This window comes from Larimichthys crocea, chromosome XIII (genome assembly GCF_000972845.2).
Source record: "Larimichthys crocea isolate SSNF chromosome XIII, L_crocea_2.0, whole genome shotgun sequence".
Classification (NCBI taxonomy): domain Eukaryota; kingdom Metazoa; phylum Chordata; class Actinopteri; family Sciaenidae; genus Larimichthys; species Larimichthys crocea.
In genome coordinates, this window is record NC_040023.1 from 2,050,980 (window position 1) to 2,077,231 (window position 26,252).

The following is a 26,252-nucleotide window of genomic DNA, read 5'->3' on the forward strand; positions in this document are numbered from 1 at the left end:
AACCTCTGATCGTAAAAACAGACAAAAGGGAAATCATTTTTTAGTATTTTTTAAAATTATATTTACACATCTAAAAGCACACAGACCAAGAAAAAAAAAGACTAAATCTGAGCAAGTAAACAAAGTCTAGGAGGGAGGGAGAACATTAACGCTGTCCGGAGGACGGACCAAAACAGCATTGCCGCCACGACGTGATGGAGACGTGCCCGGTGGGGTTCACGCTCCCATGTAACAATATGTATTGTTGACTATATATAAAAACAAACACTGGGGAGAGTGTGTTGTTTCAGGTACTGGTGACACAATGAAACACGAAACAAGGAGGTCAGTGTGAGTTATACATCCATGAGTCTGACCTAAAACTACGAGGAAGGATTTTACAATTTCACTCATGAAGTATAGAGCAGAAATATGACGAAAGTGATCTACTAGGAATGTGCACTTGCACAGATTTTAATTGGCCAAAGCTGCACCTTGGCCTGATGTTTGTTTGACTGCACTGTGGCGATTTAAATGCATGAACCATCTAAAGATCTAAATCTGTACAGCGGAAAATGAAATGGTCACTTGGAAATTCAATGTGCCACTGTGTTCACGACCACAGCAACTAGTCTAAAGTTTGAGAGCACAACGTGTTGAATCTACTGCAAAGTGTGCCGACTGCTTATCTCAACTGCTAGCACAGTCTTAAGAAAAACACAGAGGGTGGACAAATCGTAGCTGGAAGCTGTGCAGTGTCCCCCCAAATAGGGTTGAGAGCTTTAACGTTAAACGTGTTAACAGTGCAATCCCGTTGAGTGAGGTCAAATAATGGCCAATTAAAACCCCATTTGTGCCCAACCACTGGGGTAGGAAGTGGCAGGTTCCAGTTCTTGAATGGGTTTTAAATCCCGTTGTCAAAGAGAATGTGATAAATGCCTTCCTTTCTATCCATTAAATTTATATAGCCCAAAGTCCTCAAATGGACATCAAAGCTCGGACACACACGGGCACACACACTCCCCGTTAGCCTACATGAAACACATCCACAACACACAGGAAACAGGGAACGCTTTCTAATTACTGGGCACATGTTGCACATTAAAACCCTGGAAGTCCAACTTCATATAATCCAACTCTGCTGGCTGGGTGGAAACACACACACACACACACATACACTAAAATCCTCTTCAGAGGATAACTACCTACAGATGGGAGATGCTCTTAGAAAGGAAAACGCTGCTGCCACACACTCACACGGATACTTCCAGGAGTGATGAAATGTAATCACTTGGCCCTCAACAGTAACAGCTGCTAAATCATGTTGAGGAGACTTTCTGCATCCATAATGTCCATTGTCTCTGACACAGAGCAGACAGAGAGCGCTGATGAGAAAGGCAGGAGTCGGCGGAGGAAATACCCAGGGTGTGAGAGAAAGAGAGAGGGAGAAGGGGAAAAAAGAACCCAGGAGGTATAAACTCAAGTTACAGGAATTCCTCTGGCCTTGTATCAGCGTCAGTGTTGGGTTAGGTTTCCTTACAAACATTCTCTGCTAGCTCCAGAGAGAGGGGGAGTAAAACTGGATGGTGATTCGTAAAGCCAGCCCAGCATATGTTTTAAGAGATAAGTCTTCCTCTACACACCTACACACACAAAAAAAAGGAGTACATTTTTTCACACAGAAGAGCAGGATTGTGGAAATCTGCCACAAACCACAATAAAATTCCTTTAAAAAGACCTCCCACTGCAAGTGAACATCCCACTGTCTTCGTTATTTTGACGCTAGACAAAAATGGCCCCCGAGGAGGCACAAGAGCTTTGGTAGGCCGTCAAACCGATTAGTTCAACTTCACCTCATCCTTATAAAACACGATGCATTGTAGGCGCTCATTGCCCAGCAACCACTCTCTGTCCGCTTTCAGCCCGCTTCAGTAACCCCCCTCCACCTCTGGTAGCTATATAAAGACTATTTGTGTGTGTGTGTGTGCGCTGCTGCTGCTGAGACTCCATGGTGACAACAATTTAATCTAGAAGCACAGAGTGACATTTTGTAGGATTATCATATCATTAGGTGTCTCTCAGATAGAGCTGCGTATGTATTTCTATGTCGGAGGGTGACATCACAGCAAGCAGAGGGCAGTCCTTTGATGTAATCCAATTTTCCATTTCCACACACACACACACACACACACAACGTGGGACCCTCACCGACTGCCAGTGCTTCAGATGAGTAACAACTGACATTCATGCTGTTTAAGTAGGCCAACGTATTCGCACACGTGCACACATAGCCTATATTCTTATCAGTGGGTAGCTGACTCTCCTTTGCAGTCCAAGGAGCTTATCTTCCAACTGAAACTCTTCATTTCGCCATCAATCTTTCCACTAGAGAGTCGATGAGGTTTTTACAGTTTCTGATTACTTTCCATTAGCAGATCTTTAGACGAGGTATGTGAATTAACAACGGGTTAACTCAGAATGACTGATGTGATCTATGTGCGGAGAACTGGGAGAGAAAAGTCAAGCCAAAGCAAATAAATGTGATATTCGCTCCACGACCCACATGGGGGAAAACTTCATGAAGGAAGAGATTTTGCGTCACCATCCCTGTTTTTTGCAATATCAGGGTGTTTAATCAGATTTCCCGAGATTTGAAGATGATATCAATTTCCAAAACCTGAATCGAGCTCTATGTACAGACGCTTTCTGCTTCTAACCTGCAACTACCAATGTCACCGGGTTGAAATAAAATCTGCGGCTTTAGGGGTTTGTTTTTTTCCATCCAAATGTAAGACGGAGAGTATCGCACGTTGTAGAAACGTTCAAACTAAACTAAATGGTTTAGTTTAACTGGGATCTCCACGATACAGAGATATGAAGCAGATCAATATGTCGGTCTGCGAACTAACGATTTACACTTTGCCATTAAAATCCTTTTTCATATCTCAACTTGCCGTGGCATGAAAAGCACAGGTGTAGCTAATAACAGCAATTATGGTTCCACCATATATTTAACATACACGCACAGTAGCAGTAGCCCTGAAACTCGATCACCTCACTGTAATGCAGCCATCGTTAAGGTCATTAATTACACCTGTGTTGAGTTTCTTCTTGTTGCACTCATTTTTCAAACATCATGACCGCCGTGGCCTCGGGGTGGGCTCGTGGCCGCTCCAGACAATGTTCGAGATTCCACCAGATGCACAGAGCAGATCAAGCCAGGCAGGAAGACAGGCACGGGAATTGCATAAAGCGTCACCCATGACTGAAATATTCTTATTCTTTTAGATGTTTCAGCAGCGAGCAGTAACCATCGTCACCACCAATCTCTAGGGAGAGGAGAAATGCTTATGTAACACTGCAGAGGGGACAGACCCCAGATCCTGGTCACACGAAACAGTCCTCTGGTACTGGTACGAAGGCCCGCAGAGCTTAAAAACCAGCCCAGACAAAAGCAGATGTGGTGCGTGTGTGTTGTGTGGAGTTCTGCTTGAATACGCAGCGAAGGCTACAGCTGAGGGCCAGCTGACCGCATGCGTGCAGTGTGTGTTGTGGGCTTGCGTGAGAGAGAAATAATGGAAATACAATCAGTGGTCTACGTCTGAAGATGCAAACTGCGTTTCAGCAACAGTGTGGAAGAAAACAGTCCTTCCTGCATGCAACAAACATCTTAAATATCTGGTATGGGAATTTTGTGGCTGAAAACCAGTTTCAACACCCACGCCCTCAAACATGAGGAAACCACAAGTTTCTGAATTAACCAGCAGGCTCCAAGGGCAGCGCTAGGTCGTATGACGTGCTGTCCATGTCGGAAAAAATCAAACGCGTTCGTGGTTGTTGCGGTAGTTGAGAGGGGAAGATGTGATATTGTTTAAATGTGGGCATAAAGCTGCAGATTTTCAATCTGTCCTTGAAAACGAGCGCTACAGGGCTATAGAGTTTCTAACCGTGGCTTCTTTCTCACCTCCACACAGCTGGCCAATCACAATGTCAAGTGAGCAGGAATGTCGGATCATCGGTTTCGGAAAGCTGTAAGACCGTCTAAGAGTATACTGGCCCTTTAAGAAAGACTGTGCATTAAATAAATATGCACCCGATTAAAAGATCAAAATAAATGAACTGAAATGAAGAAGATTTCATTACCTAATATCAAAGTCTTATGCCATAACTGGTCTTTCAAAAACAGACTGCGTTTACGAGGAACCATTTTAAAACAGATGATGGATGTGGAGCCGGGTGACGGACAATGACTCGGCTTGCTCGGCGCTCATAGGTAAAGAAAGACTAGCCCTCTCCTGTGTCATTACCTCCCCGAGGGCTGAACACAGTCAGTGAGTGAGTGAGTGAGTGAGTGAGTGGGGCTTAACTGGGAAATGAAGCCCTTACTGGAAAACCAAACCCACCCGTTTACTGGCACTGGATGTGGGGAGGGGGGTGAGTACGGGGTTGTAGGTCACAGGCAAAAAAATTTAATTGGAAATCTGAACTGACTCGGCTTTTAATTAATGTTGTGCAGACCTGCAGAAGGAATTATTCATTTATTGATGTCGCTGCATTTTTATTTACATTCACAGTTTAACACTGAGTAACCCGACTTCGCCGATAAACAAACGTCTGTCTGATAGCCGGGATAAAAGGAATAAATGTTAACTGCTAACAGATGCTTTCTCCCTCCACGACAACAACCCATCCTGCTTCTCTTTTGTTTTAAAGATAACTTGACTCACGGCTTGTTCACACATAGCACTATGGAGTAATGCTTTAAAAAGGAGTGGGTGCAGTGGTTTCCATCGTGGTGGAGCAAGATGTTAAGTTCCTATGCGTTGTGTTTCCATGTGTTACAGGTTTTATCATGGAGAATTAGGAAATTGTTGACTGGGATGATCAGCATGAGCAGTTTTATGAAGTCAAATCTTTCTTTACTTTACACAAAATCTAAATCTAAATCTTGAAGTCGCAGTTGACGGCACGGGTGAGTTTAACGAGGTTTGACGATGAATCCTGCCACATCTGCAACGTTTCACAGTTGGACGGGTAATAAGACGTACACACACACGCTACTGTAATTAATGTGCAACCCACAACCGTTCATTGGTTAAGTGAAAAAATTGCAATAGTACTACACCGTTTGATACAAGTAACTATCAAAGTGCATGCAAGTATGCGGCGTGTGATCACTGACGTCATTCAGCTCAGATCTTTTCAGATAATCTACTTGAACTAAATATTTTTTTTATTCATGTTCTGTATATTCTCCAGCTGTAGGGCAAAACTTTCTCTGAGCTCCTCAACAGAAACCAGAAGTGGTACCATAATGACATTCCAAGACCCCCTACCAGCGCTATTTGTTATTCTTCCTGACCATATGACTAAACCAAGAAAAAGGCTGGTTTCCTGTTTTACGGGCGCTTTGTAGTTTACTTTGCTCCAATCACATGATGCCAAAAAAAAAGGAAAAAGAAAAAGAACTTTGGGCCCCAAGTTCCAACTTGTCTTTCCCATTATCAGAGAAAAGCTAGATCTCCATAATATGTCCATGGACAGAACTTCTAACAGTCATAGAAACATGTGTGCAGTTACTACAGGGGCCTCTCTCTCTCTCTCTCTCTCTGCCCTGAATGGATGGTGTGGTACAGATTAACCAGACTCTGCATGTGTCTATGCTTATAAGTGTGTGTGTGCATGCAGTCTGTATGTGTGTGTGTGTGTGTGTGTGTGTGTAAATCCAGCTCAGCACACGAGCATGTTTGTCTCCAGGGAACTAGGTGAAGAGCCACTCAGCTCCCTTTGAACCTAAGGCCATATGGTCGGCAGTGTGGTTACATACTACACACATAATGCTATTACACTATAGGAGTGTGTGTGTGTGTGTGTGTGTGTGTGTGTGTGTGTGTATTAATAAATATGATGCCACAGAACCAGTAGGGTAGGTTTGGATGCCAAGACACCGCCTCAATGTGTTATTCATACGGATGTGCTGTTCTCTGTGTAAATGTTAGACTCACCTCATTGTCGTGGTGTTGGCAGAAGCTCATGCGATCCTGGAACAGGGACAGCAGGGCAAAGTTGTTCTGCAGGGACTGCGCGAGAGACACCGACACCCCCGGCTGTCCCGAGTTGCTGTTGGCGTTGACCCGGCCCAGGTGGAGGTTGTCTCCCAGGCACTCGATGAAGTGGTCCTTGGTCAGCCGCACCCGCTGGTGTGCCCGCACACAGTTGTCGCACAGATACTCCTGGCAGTCAAGGCAGTGGGAGGTAGCTGGGTTCTCCTCGTCGCAGGAGCTGCACTGAGGCTCTCCCAGGTGGTGAGGGTGCAGCAGGCCTCCGTGAGAATGATGGAAGCCCGAGGAGCCTCCGCCGATGCCACTTCGATGGTGGTGGTGGCCGTTCTTGTTCTGGATCTGCTCCTCGGAGCTCACCACCACGTCCAGCAGGTTGCTGAAGAGGAAGTTGGAGGAAGGCAGGGAGTCCACGCCGGCTTCAGAGATGGACACCTTCTGGTCGCAGGTGGGGCAACGCAGTTTCAGCGGGTCCCCAGGACTTCGCTGACCCTCCAGGCACTGCCTGCAGAAGGCATGGAGGCAGGGCAGGACGTGGAGCCTTCTGGTGGTCTGGCTGGAGGACGTCGAGGTATGCGAGGAAGATGAGGAGGTAGAAGAGCTGGAGGAAATAGGAGCAGAGGAGCCGCAGAGCTCTTTGCAGAGCGGACACGTCTGCAGGTCCGAGTCTGGAAACGAAGCCATCTGCAGCTTTTACTGAAACACAGGCTTGAAGTTTACAACAGGCGCAGCAGTGAGGTTGAGGTATTCATTTGGGGACACATCGGCCCTTGTGTTGTGTAGAAACTAAAAAGTTGTGTTTGAGGTAGATTCATGAGGTATTAAAGTCAGTTCCAACAGTGAAAGCGGCGCTCATCGACTTACAGATTTCTCTCTGTAACTATACAACTCTGACTTGATGCAAAACAAGGGAGGCAGCCAAACAGTTTGTTAGACTTCAGTTCACTTGTGTAAGGCGTTTGGATGGGAAGCATTGAGACCAATGAGGAGGAGATGATGATGTTGGCGCATCTGTGCAGGGTGGGAGAGAGAGAGAGAAAAAAAAAGTGTCCGATGGGAGTTGAGGGGTGAGGCTCATAAAATAAAGCCCAAACTGGAGTGACACTGAGACGGCGTCGAAATTCTGGGGGCTCGGTCTCTCCTCCCCCACCGACTAGGCAACATGACTACAGGGCTCTAGGCTACAAAACAGCACATTTATCACGCTTATTAAAAAGAAATTGTTTTCTCTCTGCTCCTTTAAATTTAGCTCCTTCTTCTTGTTGTTGTTGTTGTTGTCTTAGTCCACCATCGGGGCCCGTTGAGTCGGCGTCGGGCGCAGCCAGCAGTCGGTCGGTAGTCGCGGCAGCAGCAGCAGCAGCAGCACCGTAAATTATTCATCAAAGCAACGATATCATAGTGTGTGTCGGGTCATTTCAGAAACTCTCCAATAAAGCCACAAAAAAACGAAACACAGACGCCCGTAGCGAGGCTCCGTGGGCGGATTCACCGGTTGTGAAGAGGCCGCTTCACAGCTCTCATTCCCCGGTCTGGTGTCCCCTCTCTGCGTGGAGGAATGCGCAGGGTTTTTTTTTTTTTTTTTTTTTGCCTCCACCTCTTCTCCACCCTCTCTCTCAGCGTGGAAACAACGCCCTTAAACCCTCGCGGTCCAACGACGCGTATGGACCCTTTTTTTGATTCAGTTTTTTTTACGTCGCCGTTGTCGCCGTCGTTGACTCTCGGCTGAATTACCGTAAACAAGGAGGTGTGCGCTCTCGGGGTGGTGCGCGTGTTGCTCGGGCTGCAGCTCCTCGAGCCGCTCTTATCCGACTGAGGGAGGAGGTGGAGGAGGGGGGGAGAAAAAATGGACCCACTTCCGCCCTGGGGAGGAGAGAGAGGGGAGTGTGCGCCAAATGCGCGCTCCCGTCAGTGAGGAGAGAGAGGGTGGTCTCACGTACGCGCGCACGGTGATCCAAGTCAGTCATGTTATGAGTGACAAGGAGGTGCGCGTGTGTGTCCACCTGTTGGAAATGATCTAATTTGTTTCACCATTAGGGTGGAAGAAGTTAAAGGAAATGAAATGAAATGGGATAAAACCAGGAGGGATTTATTTTCTATTAAATTTACTCTGACCCCCCTCCAGGATATACAGCATATAAAGCTAATTATGATTGATGTTGTACAGTATAAAGGGTTTTAGTGACCCTCCAGCCTTCCAGCTGCTGGACTGGTGAGGGGTGGGGGGGTAGCTAATGGTTACTGGGGAACTTTACACACAAAGAATACTTCTATTTGAAAGTGTAGATAAAGACAGATGAAAGTAAACACTATCTACTACTGTCCACCTACCTCATGTACACAAACCGTATTTAACATTTATTTGTAGCATCCTTTACACTCCGTGCTGTTGCACTGTTGTCTTATTTGCACATTTATTTAGTTTACTTAATATTTCAGAATCAGAATCAGAAATACTTTAATAATCCCAGGGGGAAATTATTTTTGTTACAATACTCCAGGTATACAAACAAATAAAAACAACACATGTTAAGGCAGGCAAGGCAAGGCAAGGCAAGTTTATTTCTATAGCACAATTCGTACACAAGGCAATTCACAGTGCTTTACAGAGGCAAGGAAAAACATGTGACAATAAGACAAGCAATAGCAATAGAAATAAAAAATTAAAAAGAGAAGAAAATTTAATTAAAAACATCAGAATTCATTTAAACATTAAAACAGCAAATTTGAAAACATTAAAACATTAACGAATCACTGGATTATAATTAAAATTTCTTTAAAGTTCTTTAAAAGAGCTCAGCCATAAGCACGTTAAACAAGTAATCTTCTATAGATCAATATATATATATATATATATATATAGATATATATATATATATATATATATATATATATATATATAAGATATATAATAAAAGATCAAATATACAGTTAAATAATGTGCAACAGCTGCAAAAAGTGATTTATTTAACCAGGTAATCTCCCATTAAAATTAAAAAATCTCTGATACATTGGCACAGACAAGATTTTATTTAAAAACTTCTTTAACGGTTAGACTGTGTGTTCATATTGATTAATTAAGTCATACATCATCATAGCTCAATTTGGGGCCCATTGGAAATAAATCATTTCTGTGAAGCACTACTCAGACAACATAGTGGAGTGAACAGCGGTCTGTGGACTTGTTAGAGTCCTGGGATATGAAAGGATATTGATCTGTGGTTTCTTTCTTCTCTTTCTGGTTTGAGCAGAAACACAAGAGAGTGCTGTGAAACCGGGAGAACTCATGTCAGAGCCCCTCGAGTTATTATGGACAGCAGAAGTTATGCAGAATGAGGAATTGAGTGAGACGGCAATGAAGAAAAGACTTCATTCTAACATGTTATCATCATCATCGTTTTATAAGCATGATATTTGATTTGGCTGCACTATAAGCACAAGTCAAGCATTATGTTATTTACATCCTGATAACACGGAGGAATTAACAGCATGTGACATGTGCTTACATCCACAGTACAAGTGTTCGCTCACTAATTTCTTTCATCATTTCTGATTATTTATCGAGGGAGCCGTACAACATTACAGCCCCGGACAAAAAATCTCCTTTTCCCATCACTTTGTACCATAATGTCTTTCTTTCACACGGTACAAGATTAAAAGTTAACAACAGCTATATCACCCTGAATACGCCTGATCTCGGAAGCTAAGCAGGGTCCGGCCTGAGGTAAAATTTTTAGTTTCCTAAACCACAAAGAGTTTCTCTTCAAAGGAGCATCCAAAAGAACACACAGCGGTTTGTAAATACTGCAAGGCGACACTTAAAGATGTGACTCAATGTTGTAATCACGCTTCAAGAGTTACTGTGGATATTAGCCGTCTAAGTAGACTATGTATTGTCTGTTCTTGGTATTTCCTTTGTATCCCTTTGGGTTGTATCCATAAAGCTGAACACACTTATATTAAATAATTAAGGATAAAAGCATCAGCCAAATAGCTGTAATGTAATGTTTCCTCTAGGCTCAGGATTGTTTATGATCAAATGGTTTCTTATACATCATTTTAATTCGTAGAGTGTACAATAACTAGCAGCAATGGGTAAACATGCATACATACTAGTACACTGAGTATACTCTCACCCTCATCCTTTCCCTTCGCAACCCAAAAATAAAGAAATACTAAAACAAGACAAACTAAGAAACAGACACGGAAATACAACATACAGACCCTTGTACGCACCCTTGTTCATGTGTGAGCATGCAAGAGAAATTAGCTATTGGCATTCAAATGGCTTCTTTTGACCTGACCTGACCAACAGTCCATACCATACAGATATTCAATCATCACATGACACAGGAGACATCTGAGAAGCAGCAGTCAGAGAACGTGTGGCATTTTTGCTCCAAAAAATGACAGAGACTGTTGGTTAATTATCAGAAAAGCTGCTGGTTAATTATCTGTCTTTGTTCTACTGGATTGTGGACAGTGGATTAAAAAAAAAAGATGTTAATGATCTTTGGTGAAAGGAGGATGAAGCAAGGACAATAACAAAAAGAAAAGGTTACACAAGCATAGTAGGAAAGCAGGCAAGTCAAAACTGTGCGGGGTTATTAGCTAAGTGACATCATATGAGGCACTTAACTTAATTTGGCACAGGTCACAAATGTTACTCCATTCATCTCGGAGGGGTTAAAGGAAAGAACAACAGTGGCTCGGACAAAAAGGGAGGATGGAGGATGGCGAGTTGATTTACAGCAACCTTGCAAGGCGATTAAAGCAAGCGAGGACAGATAAAAGGATGAATCACTTGCAAACGTGCCAGAGGTTATGTTGATACGTCAAAGTGAGAAAACAATCCTCCTGAAGGAATACCCCGTACTGTCGTATGAGTCACACAGGCTTTTCATAAAGCCACTGCAGACAACTGATGACTCCTTATGACGCTGGCTGCAGAAGGAGTGTGTTGACTACTTCTTTCTTTGAATCAGGAGAAGAATTCACTCTTAACATGATTAAAGCAGTTGCTCTGAGCAAAAGACAAACACACAAACAAAGTCTTGTGTTAGGATTAGCTCTGTCCTTGGATGGCACGCTCATTGGCGCCGGTTATATTCCATTATTAACAGCGCATCATCTGACTGAATGGAGTGGGCGTAACATTTATTTATAATCACACCATGATGTAGCTGCAAGCAGATACGAGAAAGTGTTCATTATTATATTATCATATTATTATAACTTCTCCTAAGACGAATTTTAGATTATTACAAGCATGTTTTCATAAATTATTACTCATTTATCTGATGATACACCTTATAGGAGTAATAGCTCTTAACAAACAACAATTACAATAGCTTAAACCTTCACAATAAACCACTTATTAAATGTTTATATACTGCTTAATTAAAGGGATTTGCTGGCCTTAACAGGCATTTATGTATCCAGACCACCTGGAGCTCTACAGGGTCTGTTTTTACTCCTACTTGCTGCAGCACTGAAGGCAACTACAGATGGTAAAGGGCAAAATAATATAACATTTTTTATTATGTGTCACTTGTGGTCAGCTGTGTGATCTGTTATTTCTCTCCGGTCATCTCAGACGTGTAATTGCTGCCACAGAAATCACACGCTGGACGATTGATTTAAGTCAGAGTGCAGCTGTACATTTTGAACCTCTGTAACATTTCTTTAATCACTGCATGTAACGTGCTGCATTACTATTCATCTCACCACGGTCAAGTACTTCCCCCTGGTGGTTCAGTTGCGGCGTAACACCTCTATGCATAAAAACAAAGAGGAAGAGGTGAGAGGAAGCTGACGCAGCTCTTTATCTGACCATATGAAATGAGAAAATGTAATAAAATATTGTCTGTGTGGAAATGGATGGTAGTGTTGTGTCGGTTTTGAGTGCATCAAGGAAAAGTAATGAGGAAACACTCAAGCAGGGTCAAGATCATTGGTGGGAGGGAAGCTAGAGGTAACTGGTGGAGGTAACTAAACATTTTAATGGAGATATGACTATATACACTTACACTTTAACAGATACTGTGCATCATGTGGACATTGAGCCAAAAAGGCTCACCTCTTTAATTTTGATTGATGCTCCAGATGTGGTCTACTCTTCCCAATCACTAATAATTAACTCCCTCTTGTGGCCAACTAGGAAACTAGGCTCTGTACAACAGAGTGTTCAACCCAGAGGCTGAAGACACCACCACATAGCGGTTATGAGTGGGGAGACACAATAACAAATGATGCTGTAATATAAAAAACAAAAAGGCGGTCACAAGGGACCACAAGGAAAGATGGCAGTAGGAGAGCTCCTCACTAACATCAGCTAATTATGTAAATTTGGAGACATACAAATGTCTGCAAAGTCAGAAAATTTGTGTTCTTTGTTAAAGATAAGAATTAATATCAGTTATCGACCAAAAAACTGCAGGTTCCCAGCGAAATGTCAAGCAACAGCAAGGCTAACCTTTTCAAAAAGGTGCCCAACACCTGAATGTACCTCGACAAAGTCGACACGTGACAGTGACCCTAAACCTGGTGGAAGTCATGACGATAAAACAATGTTTGAGGGAAAAAACAGAAGGCAATGAGATTTTAACCACCTACTTTAGGATTTATTTTCATTCTGTAAAGAAACACTACAGGGTCAAACTTTTTGGAGCAGAACTTCCTTTTTTTATAAAAACTTCATACAAAAGAAAATCACAGCTCTTGAACTAGCAACAATTGAGGTTTTGACAATCAGTACGGTAACATAATACTGTCAAAGACTAAACACCATTATAAATATAGACCTATATACACAAAAAGGTTATTTACATTTAGAAACTAAATCGAATAACTCCACAAAATTATGCTGGACTTTGTTCCCCAACAGACCAAACCACACAAACACTGAGTGACAATAATGAAAGACAAAACAGCTAAAAGAACTCCTCAAGAAACAACAAGGAAAAAAATCACGTAACATTTTAAAACAAATGTGAACAAAAATAAGATGTTAGCTTTTTTAAACAGTTCTGGCGTCAGTCTAAATATGACCATGAGTGTTACAAACGTAGAGCCAACAGAAATGAGTGAGTTTAATTTTTCCTGATTTCATTGGTTGTTTTTTCATCCAGAGACGTCTCTTGTGAAAAAAGTAGTTTCATGTGAAAGGAAAGTTAAGTACATCGGGGACTGCAGTTCCGATCAGTGCATCCACATCTCGTTGGCCCACAAATGATTGTGGCGGAGCCAGCATCGAGCTGAGGAAATGTCGAGGGTGAACACTTGCTCCCGCGAGGAGTTAACGGCTTTGTAGTGAACAATTAGTTTGGGTTGAGGGATACAAGCTGCAGAGAGGAGGCGGCTACCAGCTGAGAGGTACTCGCTCTCACAGCTTTGAGTCCTGGAGGAAGAAGAGGAAGCAGCACCGTCATGTACATACACATCACATAATGCAACCATCTCTCTCTCACACACACTTTACCTTTTGAGAGTGATGCTGAGGCAGGAAGTGGCTGTCTCTGAAAAGTGGAGGATGGCTGTTGCGTTGACAGTGATGAACATCTCAAAAGCGAGAGCCAGCTCCACCTCCCTCAGCTGAGAGGGGACGATGAGCCCCATGAAACCAGCCGGAGCAGAGACACCTGAGTAGTACCCCACGCTCAGAGAGTCTGATGAATATAAATTGAAATCACACAACAGCTGCAAAAGTCATTCACTTATTTAATCTTTCTGCTGTTCCTAAACTGTATTTATGACCTGTATTAATAGAAGTCAATATACCAGGAGGTTGTACTTACGTCTGAATACTTCCCGCGCCCGGAGCCAGAGGTTTTGCTTGCCCAGTTTGTGTAAAAGTATCTGCAGCAGACTGTGGTCCACTGCCAGTTTTTTAGAGAGCATGAAGTCTACGGTGTCTGAAGCTACAGGAAGTGTCTGCCTGTCCACACACACTTGCAGGTGAGTGTTAAACAGAAGACAGTACCTGGAGACATTGACTGAGTCTGAGGAAAACAGAACAAACAATTACTACGATTATTTTTAGGGACGCATGCAGAGCTATCATAGATTTGCATATCCACAACTACTCTACTTACCATGAGACTGTGTACAACATTAAAATGCCATAAAGACTTTACATACATTATTGGGTTTTACCTCAAAATAACTATGTCTATTTTTCCTGCAGAGGTAAAACAGGACATATTTAAGCTTAAGAGAATATTTTCTTAGTGCCGCTGCTGCTCATATTGATAATTACCGGTACCTAAATTTTGACTCATTCAAACTCTGTTTTGAGCTCATAGGTTGTGTTGACATATTTTGATTTAAATTGAAAAAACACAGGATTCTTAACAATGCAGAGGACGAAAAGGTTTTTTCTCTCACCGTTTGGCTCTTTGAGTCCGGGGAGATTACAGAGGACGTCCAGTGTGTCTCTGTGAGAGGTTTTCTCAGCTAGACGTGTCAACACACGAGTCCTACTTTCCAGGTCAGCGGGCTCACACGGCCACAAGCTCGAACTCAGGAACCATTGGTTTTCTGAATTAACAGACACATAAACAAAAAGGCAAACACCATTTTTTAAACAGATTTCTAAAGCTTCATCTACAACAAACCAAAACAATATGACTTTGTAAACGGCAGTATACAACTTTATTCCCAACAGAAGTTGTCCTTTTTTAATCTTAAATCAGACATTTGGAATACTACTAATTGTAATTGAGGTTTATATTTTTACATAAAACATATTCATCTTTATCAGAGAGGATTTCACATATATTTATAACCACTGATATCTACCACTATCTATCTCTAAGTACATTTTTTCTTGAGCAATAGAGTTGTGAATCTGTGCATGAGGTCAGCTAAGCCAGTCACAGCTACCTCTTCACTCCCGGGTCATGGCTGTTACCTCGGAGTGTGTTTAGAGCTCCCTCCACGCTGCCACTCAGGAGGCAGAGCTCAGTGGCCACAGTGACCAGGCGACAGCGTGACGCTCCGTCCTCATTCCCAAACAAACCCTTCAGTGTTGAGTAGTTGATTTTTGAAAGGGACAGCACCTCCACCACTCTCCGACCCTACATGCACACACACACAGCAAAACCCATTTGCCAATATCATGTGATAATATCTTTACATGTCTGCAGTACCAAAAGGGTTCTAGGTGTCTAATTATAACATAAAAAGAAGAACATAGAGCTGCTTTAATTATTTAAATGTTTGTTTTTTTTAGGTTGTTAAAATGTAAGGTAACAGTCTACTTTCATTCAGTAACATAGACTATAGCTGGCTACATAAGACAAGACAGCCCTGTGAAGCTGCAACACAAATGTCTGTTAGCAAGATGACTGTCATATGGCATGAGAGAGTTTATTTACCTTGGCCCACTGATGTGTTTTGTGGTATCTTAACATGAGAGAGACTCCGATTCTGCCTAAAAACCCCCTGATCAGGCTCTCCTCATCGTCATTCTGACACACTAAAATCAGAATAATCAAATGATCAGTATGTATTGTTATGAGAAAGTAATAATTACCACTGTTACATCGAACAACTTTTTTTTTTTTTTAACCTGTCTCAGCGAAGACAGCAAAGGGCAGTGACAGCTTGTCTTTGCTCTCAGACAGCAGCGCGATGGCAATGCGGCCGCTGATTCGCTCCATTTGGTTGGGATGCTGGCTGGATTGGCAGATGGACCTGAAAACCTCCCCCATCCGCCTCCAGTCCTCTTGCTTTGTACAAAGCTGTCAGAAAGAAAAGCATAAAAAGCGAGTCCAGGAATACAATGGCAGATTGAACACAAAACCATTTCATCCTTGGATAAACTGACAAAAGCAATCTACTGAAGAGAACAACTAACCTCTATTTCCACAATGGAGTGGGCCAAATTCAGGTACTCTGGAAAGGGTGCACTGGTAGAAACCCTGAGATAAAAATAAGAGTCATTATCTGCTAATACAGTTGTACATAAGGATAAGGATGGATGACAATTAACTACGTTTATAAAGAGTGTTGTGACTGTCTGTGCTGCATGTGGGAGCTGAAGACGTTCCACTTACTTGTGGTTGCCAGACGCTGAAACAAGTGAGTTTGGATTGACCGTCTGCTGGAACTCAGGAGTGTTTTTTACACAGTCGAGGAAGTCCAAACTCAGAACTAGGCCTGCACTGGCCATCTGTCAGCATATATACACACAGTTAATTCGTCCATACAACACAGAATTAACTGCCTTACTTTTAAAAGTGTGTTAGGATCAGGATACCTTGAATGTGAGCTGCACGAGTTCAGGTACAAAACCCATGAGACCCTTTTCCCTCACCAGGTTAAAGAGAGCTAACAGGAACTCATGGCCAGGCTAGCAAGAGAGAGGAAAAGAGAGTTCAACATTTATTGTATGCCCATAGTAGTGAATAACCATTAAACCATTACCAACCATTAAAGGAACAATATGCAACTTTGCTTGTAACAGTGATATTTAGACATTGATACTGAGAGTCCTCCACAAGGGGAAAATAAGCGCAGCATTGTTTATTTCAGCTTCTATGACTGACTGAGTCTGACTGATATCCAAAATAATAAGACATTTAAATTAGTTTGTGTCTGATTATTTAAAGGGAGAGAGAGATAAGACATTACTTTTTTGCTACAGCGGTTATGCTTATCATAAACACCCTTTAGACCCCAGTAAAGGAAACATCACGCACACAACAGTAATTATAATAGTAGGTCATCTTTTTGGCAATTTTTTCGGGGAAAATAAAAAAATAAAACATGACCCAGTCAGTCCTATCTATGGACTCTACAGCTCACTTCTCCCAGGAAAGCAGTCTCCATCTCCGGTACTAAGAGCTGAGTAAGTCCAGAGTATAGGCAGTTTGCGGGATCAGACCAGACTGAGTCTGGTCCGTAAGGAGAAATTCAAAAGAAGAAACTACCGACTGTAGTATTGGTAGAATGGTAATTATTTGATTTAATACAGTAAGTGTCTTACATATTGTTCCTTTGTGTGTTTCTCTCCTCATACAAACTAGAACATGCCCTCTAGTGGACTACAAGGTGTACTGCAGCATGATAGTATTGTTAAAAGATGGATGACGACCACACTGACCACTATCTTGTGGGCCAAGCTGACCATGAGGACTGAAAAGACGTCAGACACCATGCCGGCTTTGAGCAGAGACCAGAGGAGTGTTAGAAGCACCGGCATAGAGAAATACACTCCTGGTGGGTTGTTTTGGTAGTAGCTTATAAACACGGCTCCTGGAGGCAGAAAGAGATGGAAGGACACCCGTGGAAAAGACAGAGTGAGGACAGGACATTCAAACTCAGGGGTGACATATGCACACTGTATAAATAACACATGAGCACTGTAGACAATGCGTCCATTGTGGTTAAACGGGTGGAGAAATTACCAGCTTTTTGAAGGCTCATTGGATTTTTGATTAACCGGGTCACAGTTTCAACGCAGAACTGAAAGAAAGAGAGGAAAACAGTGACTTCACATTTTCTTTTGATTAAATGTGGAGTTACAACTACGCCTCAGCAGAGGGTGATGTTGCCTCAGAAAGCTTTGCAGTCACAACTGACTAATAAATCAAAAGTTCATTGTCTATTTAATCTACTGTACTTGATGAGGGAGCGGCTGCTGTGCAGATCTGTACAATGCGCCAGTGTATTCGTGGTTTACATGCTGCTGGCAAGCTGAGAAAATATTAATTCCTCTTGGAGAGTACCTTCTCGTCTCCCTCCATGGGCACATGTTGGAACCGACACATCTTGAACCCGCAGGACAGTGACTCACTGAAGTACTGCCTGCAGTACTGAGGCGACACAGGCGGAGAGGAGCTTTATACAATTAAATCAAAGACTGCGGCAGGAGAATATACAACAGATCTTAATTAAACATCATTAATACTCTCAATGCATTTGTAATACACGCATTTTTTATGAAGTTAAAACTAATTTCTTTAGTTTAAGATATGAATTCTATAAATAAATTCAACGTGCACTTAATTTGTTACGTCTTACATTGTTCACTCTTCCTCTTGCTTCCTGCTTATATACTCCAAAGCTAAATTAATTGAATTTGAACCCAGTGTAGCGACTATTATCGATTAAAAAAGGCCAGTAAGAGGCTAAACAGGCTCTTTACTTTGACATATTGAAACCAAAGATCCACAGTCACGTGAGACACGTTTTATGCTGTTCTTTAAGCGATAGAATAATTTAATAAAACTTAACTTGGCTTAATGCAACAAGACAAGACGGTCAACAGAAAATATCCAAGCCCTACTTGCCCTCTCTGTCTGCATCCTGCCACCAAGTGAGCAGGTAAAATAAGACGAAACCAGTACCAAGTACTAGAAATGATGGTGATCCGGAGAACATGTGTGATGTAAACAAATAAACAACTCAAGCTATATACACCCAGTGCTTTGTTTATTTTTATTTATTTTAAAGTAGACCTGCATACAATGTGGTTATATAGTTAGTTCTGTTTTCTTAAAATGGGAATTAAATTTAAATTCTTAAGTTCATATCAGAAAGCAAAATATATTCAAGTCATACAGCACCCCTTTATGCAATTTAAAAAAAAATGTGCTGCTCAATAATCAATATCATTTACTGTGCTATTCTTTCTAGAATTAACACACCACTGCAAATAAAGTGCGTTTACCTTTAGCGTTAAGTTACAGAGATCACAGAGCTACTTTATTTTCCTTTCACACGTTTTTGTGTTAAGAGTAAATCAGCACCTACAGTAAGTTTGTCTAGCACTGACTCATTCTGGTCAGATTCTTTGGAATAAATAGAACATTTAATTCATTCTGAAGCCAATAAACATGTTTTATAAATGAGGCCTTTCTTGTGGTAAGACAGTCTGCTGCTGTTTATTTTAATGGAATACTTACAACGTTAGATTTCTGGCGCCTAAACTCGGCCGTGTTCGCCGGGTTTGTGATCCATGGGCCTGTGTGGAGAGCGGAGGAGCAAAACAACAGTCATACACAGCAGCTCTTCAAGTTTTCACTCTACATAAGAAACACTGGCAACAAAATGAGAAGTTCACAAGACGTTAATCACTCTCTATGCTGTTTTCCCTCCCCCCTCCTCACCATTTTTTATGGTCATAAGTGGAGAGATGTGATTATGGAGGGAGTTCACTGTCTGGATGGGCTGGTTCCTATTACAGGACATAAACACAGTGATTATCAAAACAATGAAAGATTAACTGGGCCGAAGAAATGCTTCATCATGTGACAAAGTGCTACCTTTCCACGCCGTTGTTTATGTGATTGTTGTTGGCATCAGACAGAACCTGTTCAAGCACATCAAACAGATTACTAAATACTTCTAGTGTCCATTAGAGCATTACTTCATCCACGATGTCTCATTTTAATGCAGTGTGCACATTCTAAATTATGAACAGGACAGCCAAGACTACTATTTTGAAAGGTACTAAACACCTTTAAATTACATTTATTATTTGTAATTTTGCATTCTCCCCTTTTCATTTTGGACTTTTACTTTAGGGAAGCACAGAGAGCATTTACACAAAAAAAGACCCTGTCCACAATTGCAGAAGTTGTCTCGCAGTGAAGTGCTGAAACACAGTCCCAAGAAGTGTCCCAGTCCACTATGATACAGTGTTTGGACCCACTACATTACCATGGCTTTGGTTTGCTTTGTTTCTGTGGTATGCCACGTGACGCTTTGTGTTTTGGAAAGGTTGCTGCCACACTGAGGTCTCCATGGTCTGTCGTGGCTCTCCTCTGTACAGGTACACACAGAAGAAATTAAAATCACAAGATGATCCTTGAATATTTACCCCCCAGGCGTTCAGTTTAATTGAATACCCTCTTAAGTCATTAAGGACAAAAAAAGTTTGACCTTTTTTTTTTTTTAAACAAGTAATCAAACTGGCATTTAAAGGGTTAAAATCCTCAAGATGATTGAATGTTTGGTAGTTTTGACCTGGGCTGAAGTTTAAGAAAAGTTGTTTAAGAGATTTATGCAGAAAAAAAAGCCAAAAAAATATTAATTTGTTTAAGTTTTATAGCAGAGGTGGACACTTTGCCCTTAATTACTTAAGAGGGTAATACATTAACCTCAGAAATATACACAATAAACAGTTCTTGTGGTGTTGTGGCTTAAAATACCTCTCACCATGGTTCTATTCATGTCTGTCTAACAAGCCACTGGCTGGCTAGTAAATCCCCACTTTAAGGATTTGTAGGTCGTGTTTATGCATCAATGCTATTACCAGTTAGCAACGAGCGTGTGATAACATCTGAAATATGTGTTATATAACAGATTCTGACAGGTGCACTGGTCATACCTTTGATATCGGGGCTGTCACAGTGAAAATCAATATTAACTCGGGTCAATCTGAAACACAAATAAAACAGTAATTTCATTTGTAACGGACTCCACAATTTATCTGTGACTGTCAGGAGATGCTATCAAATATGAGACCTTACCTTGGTTTAAACTCCTCCGATGGTCCATCTATTCTTTGCATCAGTGTTTTGGTTTTAGGGGCCTCAGTGACTCTGGTGGGGCCGAGTTTCAGTAAACTTTCCTGCGGCAGGTTTTCAAACAGCTCTGGGTCATCCTGGATCACATCAACAAGCAGGATATCCTGTTCATAAGCTGTGAACTCATCCAAAATGCCCCGCTGAGTATCACCAGCTGCCTCTGCTTTAGTTTCATCCCTTCCACTGCCAGCTATTTCAGGTGGATTTGAGCCCTCCTCTCTTGTCAAACATGGCCATCCACCATCAACTTCATCCCTGCTGGGAGAAGAGCAGGGTTCTGTCAGAGCATCTGAGGAAACGGTGGCCTTCATTTTAGGGTCTAAGGGAACTTGTTCAGATTTTGTGTTACCCTGTTCCACATAATCTTTGCAGTCAGTTTCATCCTGGCTTTCCTCTTCATCACCATCGTTCACATCTTCATTACTGTTGTTCACATCTTCATCACTGTTGGCAGAACACTGAGGTTCCCTTGGAGGACTCTGAGGTTTGAGATTTGTCCAGACTCCTTCCAATTGTTCGACGCCATGTTCAAGATAACCCTTTGAGTTTTCAGAATTGCCGTTAGCAATTTGTGGCGTGTGACCTCCAAGTAATGTTTTGTGTTTGCAGGTGTTTTTGTTTATCTCCTCCTGCTTCTCCTCTTCCTCTGAACAGCCTGGGCTTGACCATGACTGTCTTTGTGGTGACGAGACAGGAGAGAGCATCATTGGAAGCATGAACTCAGTTTCAACAAAGTCCAGACTCAGCGATGATCTCTCTTTTAAAAGATCATGCTTAACGGAGGTTGAAGTACAATATGGATCCAGTCTTTTGCCTATTAGACGTTCTTCATCACTCTCTTGTTCACATTGAGGAAGCAGGAGCACGGATTCACATGACTGAAGGGAGTCAGAGCTGTGTGGAGGAGCAGAGGATGAGGAGCTGCATGCACTCATTCGGGTTTCCTCGCAGTAGAACAACGACTTCTCTACAGCCTTGACCATAAGATTGCGTGAAGAGCCATCAACACTTTTGACTTTCCTCAGTAGGAACGATGAAGGCGGGAGAGAGGACGGCGTGGCCGAGAGGCTGCTCAAACCACCATGCGTGACTGGAGATGACATGAACGACAAAGTGGTGGTATCCGAATCACTTAGGCCAAGTGCTGAGGGGGACGGGGTGGATATAGAGCTGTCAGTGTTAGGTCCATGTCCAGGCTCTCTACCACAATGTCTTGGGGTGGAGAGGGTGGGCATCTCTGAACGAGGACTGCCTGGTGATTTTTCTGCCTCCATTAAGAGAGGCGGAAACTCCATGCTCTTGCTGTCTGAGGAGTATGAATACATATTGCCAAGGGATTTCCCATTTCTCTCTGATAAAATGTTTTCTCCATCATCCTTTCGCTTCTCTTCAATTTCATGAGGTGCGTTTGGGAGCATGTTGCTGGGCTGATTTTGGTTTGAGTCAAAGTTTTCCGATGGATCCATAGACTTTGCTGGAGAGGCTGCGGTACAAAGGGTCTGGCCACTGTTAGAGAAAGGCCAGGACACGTATGTGCGTGCACAAGAAAAGTTATTTTCCCTGAAATAGGGCCTCACTCTCTGGCAGGTGAATGACTCTAGTTCATCGGTGTCCTGATCTGTAGAAAAGTGAGCTGCATCAGTTTTTGAGAGACTGCACATCTCGCCACAAGATTTCTTGTGGACACAATCTGATCCAAGAGTGCTGCTTCCCCCAGCTTCATGGTTTGAACATGACAGACTGTTTTTAGACATCCAAAAGCATGTTTTCTCTTTGTCTCTAAAGTCGTTTTTTGCAGTTGCATTTTTGCAACAAATCTGTTCTAAATTAGGAGCGGATGGCAAAAACCCATCTTTATCACTTTCCCCAAGCTTTATTTTTTTGGCTGTGTGACTCTCGGCTCCTGTGAGGCGAGATCCTGACCCAGGATCCTCCTCACCATCTGTGTCCCACATGCCAGACCTACAGACCCCCTTTTTTGTACGTTCACCTAGTAAGACGGAAGAAGAACAGGTTGCAGAGCCGTCACTGGGCCAACTCTTGAATTGATGACACAACTGTGCATTGGTGTGTTCGTTCAGGTGTCTCTGGTCTTCAGAGACGCGAACCCTGGGACAACATTCTCCATTTTTAGCCAGAGCACCTTCCTCATTTTTCTTTTGCCCTAAACAACTGGGCCTGAACTGGAATCCAGCTCTCATGTCCTGTTTGAAGCAATACACAACCTTGTTCTTGAGAAGATCCGGTAACACGTAGCGACAATCAGGACTAAAACCATCACATATTTGGGCAACGTCACAAAGCGTCACCTTCGGGTCGATCCACCGGATAATCTTCTTAGAGGTGACTGTGTTTTCTTCTGGGCTACTGGCTTTTTGCCCTTGCTTACCCGATGTCTTCCACAGAGGGGAAATGCAGTCATCGCTGAAACCACAGCCGGAGTCTCGGACAGATCTTCTTAAAGACCCTTCTGAACTAGCAAGTCCAGTGAGGCTTGGGTGAGTCTTTCTAACGAGGTCTGAAAGTGGAAACAAATAGTGCAAAAGTGAATGAAACTGTGGCCATTTGGAATTATTACCTGAGATAAACCCACCCTATCACCAGGGTAAAAGTGTTTTTGAGTCAACCCCATTTGGGACTGCCTCATTTACTGTGCTGAGGGGAGCAGCAAAACGTGCATTTACCAAATCAACCAGTTAAGGCTCATTCAGACAGGATCAGACGGGGTTGTCTGATGGTGTGAGGGGCTGCTGGGATGTATCCATTTGTGCTGAATGTAAAACAATCAGGAAATTACTTTTTATTTCACTGTTTAACCGCCTTTATCGATGCCGGCCCTCCCTCAATCTCATTCACTGTCTATGTCTCTCAACCAATGCTCATTTTCTTCTTTTCCATCAAATCGTCAAACACAAACCAAATTAAACTTCATGTCACCTTTTTTTTTTTTTTTTTTTTGCAAGCCAGACAGATTTAGAAGCCAGAGCACAAACAGGTAGAGCATCATAGTTTAGTCCATGAATCCAACTGGATCGCCTCAGTTTTAATGACGTTTCAGGCTGACTGTGGAGGGTTTTAACCAATCTGAGCGTGTATATTTCCAAAAGTTAGACCCACTTCAACTTCTCCACTGCGGGTTGCTGCATTTTTTGGCCTCACCGGGCCAAAACAGACTACCCATTACTCAAATTAATGGAAAAACCTGCTTTTGGTTTTCGCAGGATCCTGTCTGAACGCATAAATACAGTTTGAAAACACTTGTGTGACTTGTCGAAGCATATATTTTCAAATAGTAGGTCTTGTTCGCCTCCTTCAAGTCCACCAACACATAATGGGTTCATTACTTGGTGTTTTACCGTGGAAAACATCCACAACCAACCACGAGGACGAGCAATGAGCTGATTGCACAGTTTAAAACAAACATTTATTATTCCCTGGTAGTGTTGCCAAACTGTATGTTTTGTTTTTTTTACAAGACAGAGGTCTTCAGCTTAAGGACTAAGTGGTTGGTTTAGCAAATGTACAACAAGAGAGGGCAGCTTTAAGCTTTTCAATGAGACTGTCTGTGGAGGAGACAGCCTTAAAAACTGAATATATATGAAAATATGTGGACTTATTCATCATTAATCCAAAATGGATAAATCCAGCTTGGTCTGACTGAGTCACAACAAACCAAGTCTTGCACAGCAGCAACCTGAGTGAGCCATTTTAAGTGCAACTTACCAGAAAACAAAACAAAACAATTATTTATTCATGAACCGACAGAAAACACTGAAAACAGTGGAGATGGGCTTTAGCCGCGTTAGCTTAGCATCTGACACGTTTCTACACAACTGAGCCGAAAACACTGAAGTTAGCTGAAACTTTTAACCACCACTGAAATCCTCAAGTCAATAAATGTTAGCTGGAGTCCACTTAACACGTTAGCTGGCTGTTTTAATTAACTAACCAAACAAACACAGCTGCAGTGCACCTTACTTGACAGTCCGGTGAATATCGACCGTGCTCCTGTCGACCCTTGTCCGGGCTGAAGGTCCCACCGGGCGGACCTGGCCTTCACTTTGCCTCTGCCGCTTTCAGCAACGTGGGTCACACGAGTTTTATGTTTGGACTTTAAAGGCGTCTGACTCTTTGGAGGCTTATTATTTAGCTTAATTTGACAGGACATTTTTGCCACCTCGGTCTGTTTTAAAGTTTAAACGATGCTTTCTGATGCAGCCCAGCCTCCACCTGCTCCTCACTGCTTTCTGCGTACCTACTACGCCAGTCTCCTCCGGCTCTCCTCCAGGGATGTACCCGGTCACATTTTCAGGGCCCATTTGGTGTGGTAAAAAAGTTTGGACGCTCCTACACGTGGATTTGTTGTTGTTGTTGTTGTCTTTGACTGAGAATAGTTGGGTGACTTTGTGGTTTTCATGTTGTCTTTGGGAGTCACCTGTAACATGGACTCTCCTCCGCCGCGGGACTACTTTTAGCTCAACGACGTCTTTTAACGCGGCTCGGTTCAGTTTAACCCTGCTAGAAGATGGGAACATGTTGAAAACAATAAATAATAATGCCTTCTTAACGTGGTTACTATATATACATATATATATATATATGCTTTAAAAAGTAAAGTGTACTTGCTACAATTAAATCTGCGTAACGACGTCAAAAGTAGCTCCGACCTGAGCGCGCATCTTTCCCGGCTGCTCACCTTTATTCACTACAAGTTGACAAGGGACTCAGGTGTGCTGAGCATGCGCAGTACGACCTGGCAATTGTTTTTGCACATAAAATAAATCTATCTATCTATCTATCTATCTATCTATCTATCTATCTATCACAGTGTCATATAATAAAAACAAACTTATATTAAAGTATTTAAGTTTATATTCATTTAATTCTGTTGTTCATATACTGAACCCTACACATTTCACTGAATTTTTTACACCATTTGACAACACATTTTTAAATAAAAGAGCTGTACATGTATGAGTGTGTTAGCACTAGATACCTTCCTTGCATCTTAAAATCTTTTACACTTTCATTTAAATATTTAAAACCTAAAACTGAGCAATACACAAACTGGAAAAAGGGGTAGCAAAAAGGATGAATCGAACAGAAAATACAGAATAACTGGTAGTGATCAATACGTACCATTAGTTTGAACATACAGTACTGTATATATATATATATGTGTGTGTGTGTGTGTGTGTGTGTGTGATCCAATACAACAACACTACCATAAAGCTTATTTTTTATTAATTCAACTATTATGTTTACTATTGAGCTGTAGTTTGTAGTAATGTTAGGCCTGGACTGTGTCGTATTGGCCCTCTCATTTATGTAAACAGGGTAGCCAATATATTAAAAACACCTTTCAATACAATGCAGTCCAGTTTAACATGACTGCAACCTACAATCTCAATAGTCCAACTGAAACCTTATAAGCTTTGTAAAAGTAGAATTTATGGCAGGTTGTATGTATATGAGTATATGCATATGCTCAAATCTTGAGGTACAGGTACAGGTGGTAAAGTACAGAGGGAGCACCTAAACTTATCCTAAGGAAATACAACCTAATGTTAAATTCTTTGATCCGTTGCAGAGACAGAGACACACCATCACCTTTAACTGTTACAGTAAATGTCATCTCTCTTGCTTCCCATCACGAGCATCACAGCAGACTCATCTCACT

At 42.2% G+C, this 26,252-nt stretch overlaps 2 protein-coding genes across 4 annotated transcripts in view; both read right to left on the reverse strand.

Moving 5' to 3' along the window:
• Positions 1-8,161, reverse strand: part of trim71 (tripartite motif containing 71, E3 ubiquitin protein ligase) — a 28,534-nt gene extending 20,373 nt beyond the window's left edge. Inside the window, exon 1 of the mRNA XM_010746892.3 lies at positions 5,985-8,161. Coding sequence (XP_010745194.1) covers positions 5,985-6,722 — 738 coding nt within the window. The 5' untranslated portion in view covers positions 6,723-8,161. The remainder of the gene's footprint in view (positions 1-5,984) is intronic.
• A 4,470-nt stretch (positions 8,162-12,631) lies between these two features.
• topaz1 (testis and ovary specific TOPAZ 1) lies at positions 12,632-25,284 on the reverse strand. 3 transcript variants are annotated; one of them, XM_027287353.1, is made up of 21 exons: positions 25,269-25,284; positions 24,828-25,090; positions 20,516-23,090; positions 20,374-20,423; positions 19,704-19,807; positions 19,307-19,353; positions 19,151-19,218; positions 18,947-19,005; positions 17,768-17,854; positions 17,447-17,504; positions 17,143-17,294; positions 16,297-16,389; positions 16,094-16,209; positions 15,895-15,958; positions 15,607-15,778; positions 15,413-15,513; positions 14,947-15,112; positions 14,421-14,573; positions 13,832-14,035; positions 13,516-13,702; positions 12,632-13,434 (listed from the first exon to the last, which is right to left on the reverse strand). In XM_027287353.1, the coding sequence occupies exons 2-21, from the start codon at positions 24,889-24,891 to the stop codon at positions 13,236-13,238; spliced, it is 4,719 nt and encodes a 1,572-aa protein (XP_027143154.1). In that variant the 5' UTR covers positions 24,892-25,090; positions 25,269-25,284; the 3' UTR covers positions 12,632-13,235. The 3 variants fall into 3 exon arrangements, with proteins under 3 accessions (XP_027143154.1, XP_027143153.1, XP_010745193.3); XM_027287352.1 differs by lacking the exon at positions 25,269-25,284 and having other exon boundaries at positions 24,828-25,160; XM_010746891.3 differs by lacking the exons at positions 24,828-25,090; positions 25,269-25,284 and adding an exon at positions 24,551-24,814.
• Positions 25,285-26,252: the final 968 nt, after the last annotated feature.

Excerpts from the sequence above, each read along its gene's own strand:
- topaz1 (XM_027287352.1), bottom strand. The coding sequence starts at position 25,107 with ATGTTCCCATCTTCTAGCAGGGTTAAACTGAACCGAGCCGCGTTAAAA. Across the intron at positions 19,354-19,703 it reads CAAAGCAAACCAAAGCCATG|GTTCTGTCTGATGCCAACAA; the intron begins GTAATGTAGTGG and ends GTGCTTGAACAG. Across the intron at positions 15,959-16,093 it reads TCAGCGTCTGGCAACCACAA|GGTTTCTACCAGTGCACCCT; the intron begins GTAAGTGGAACG and ends TTTTTATCTCAG.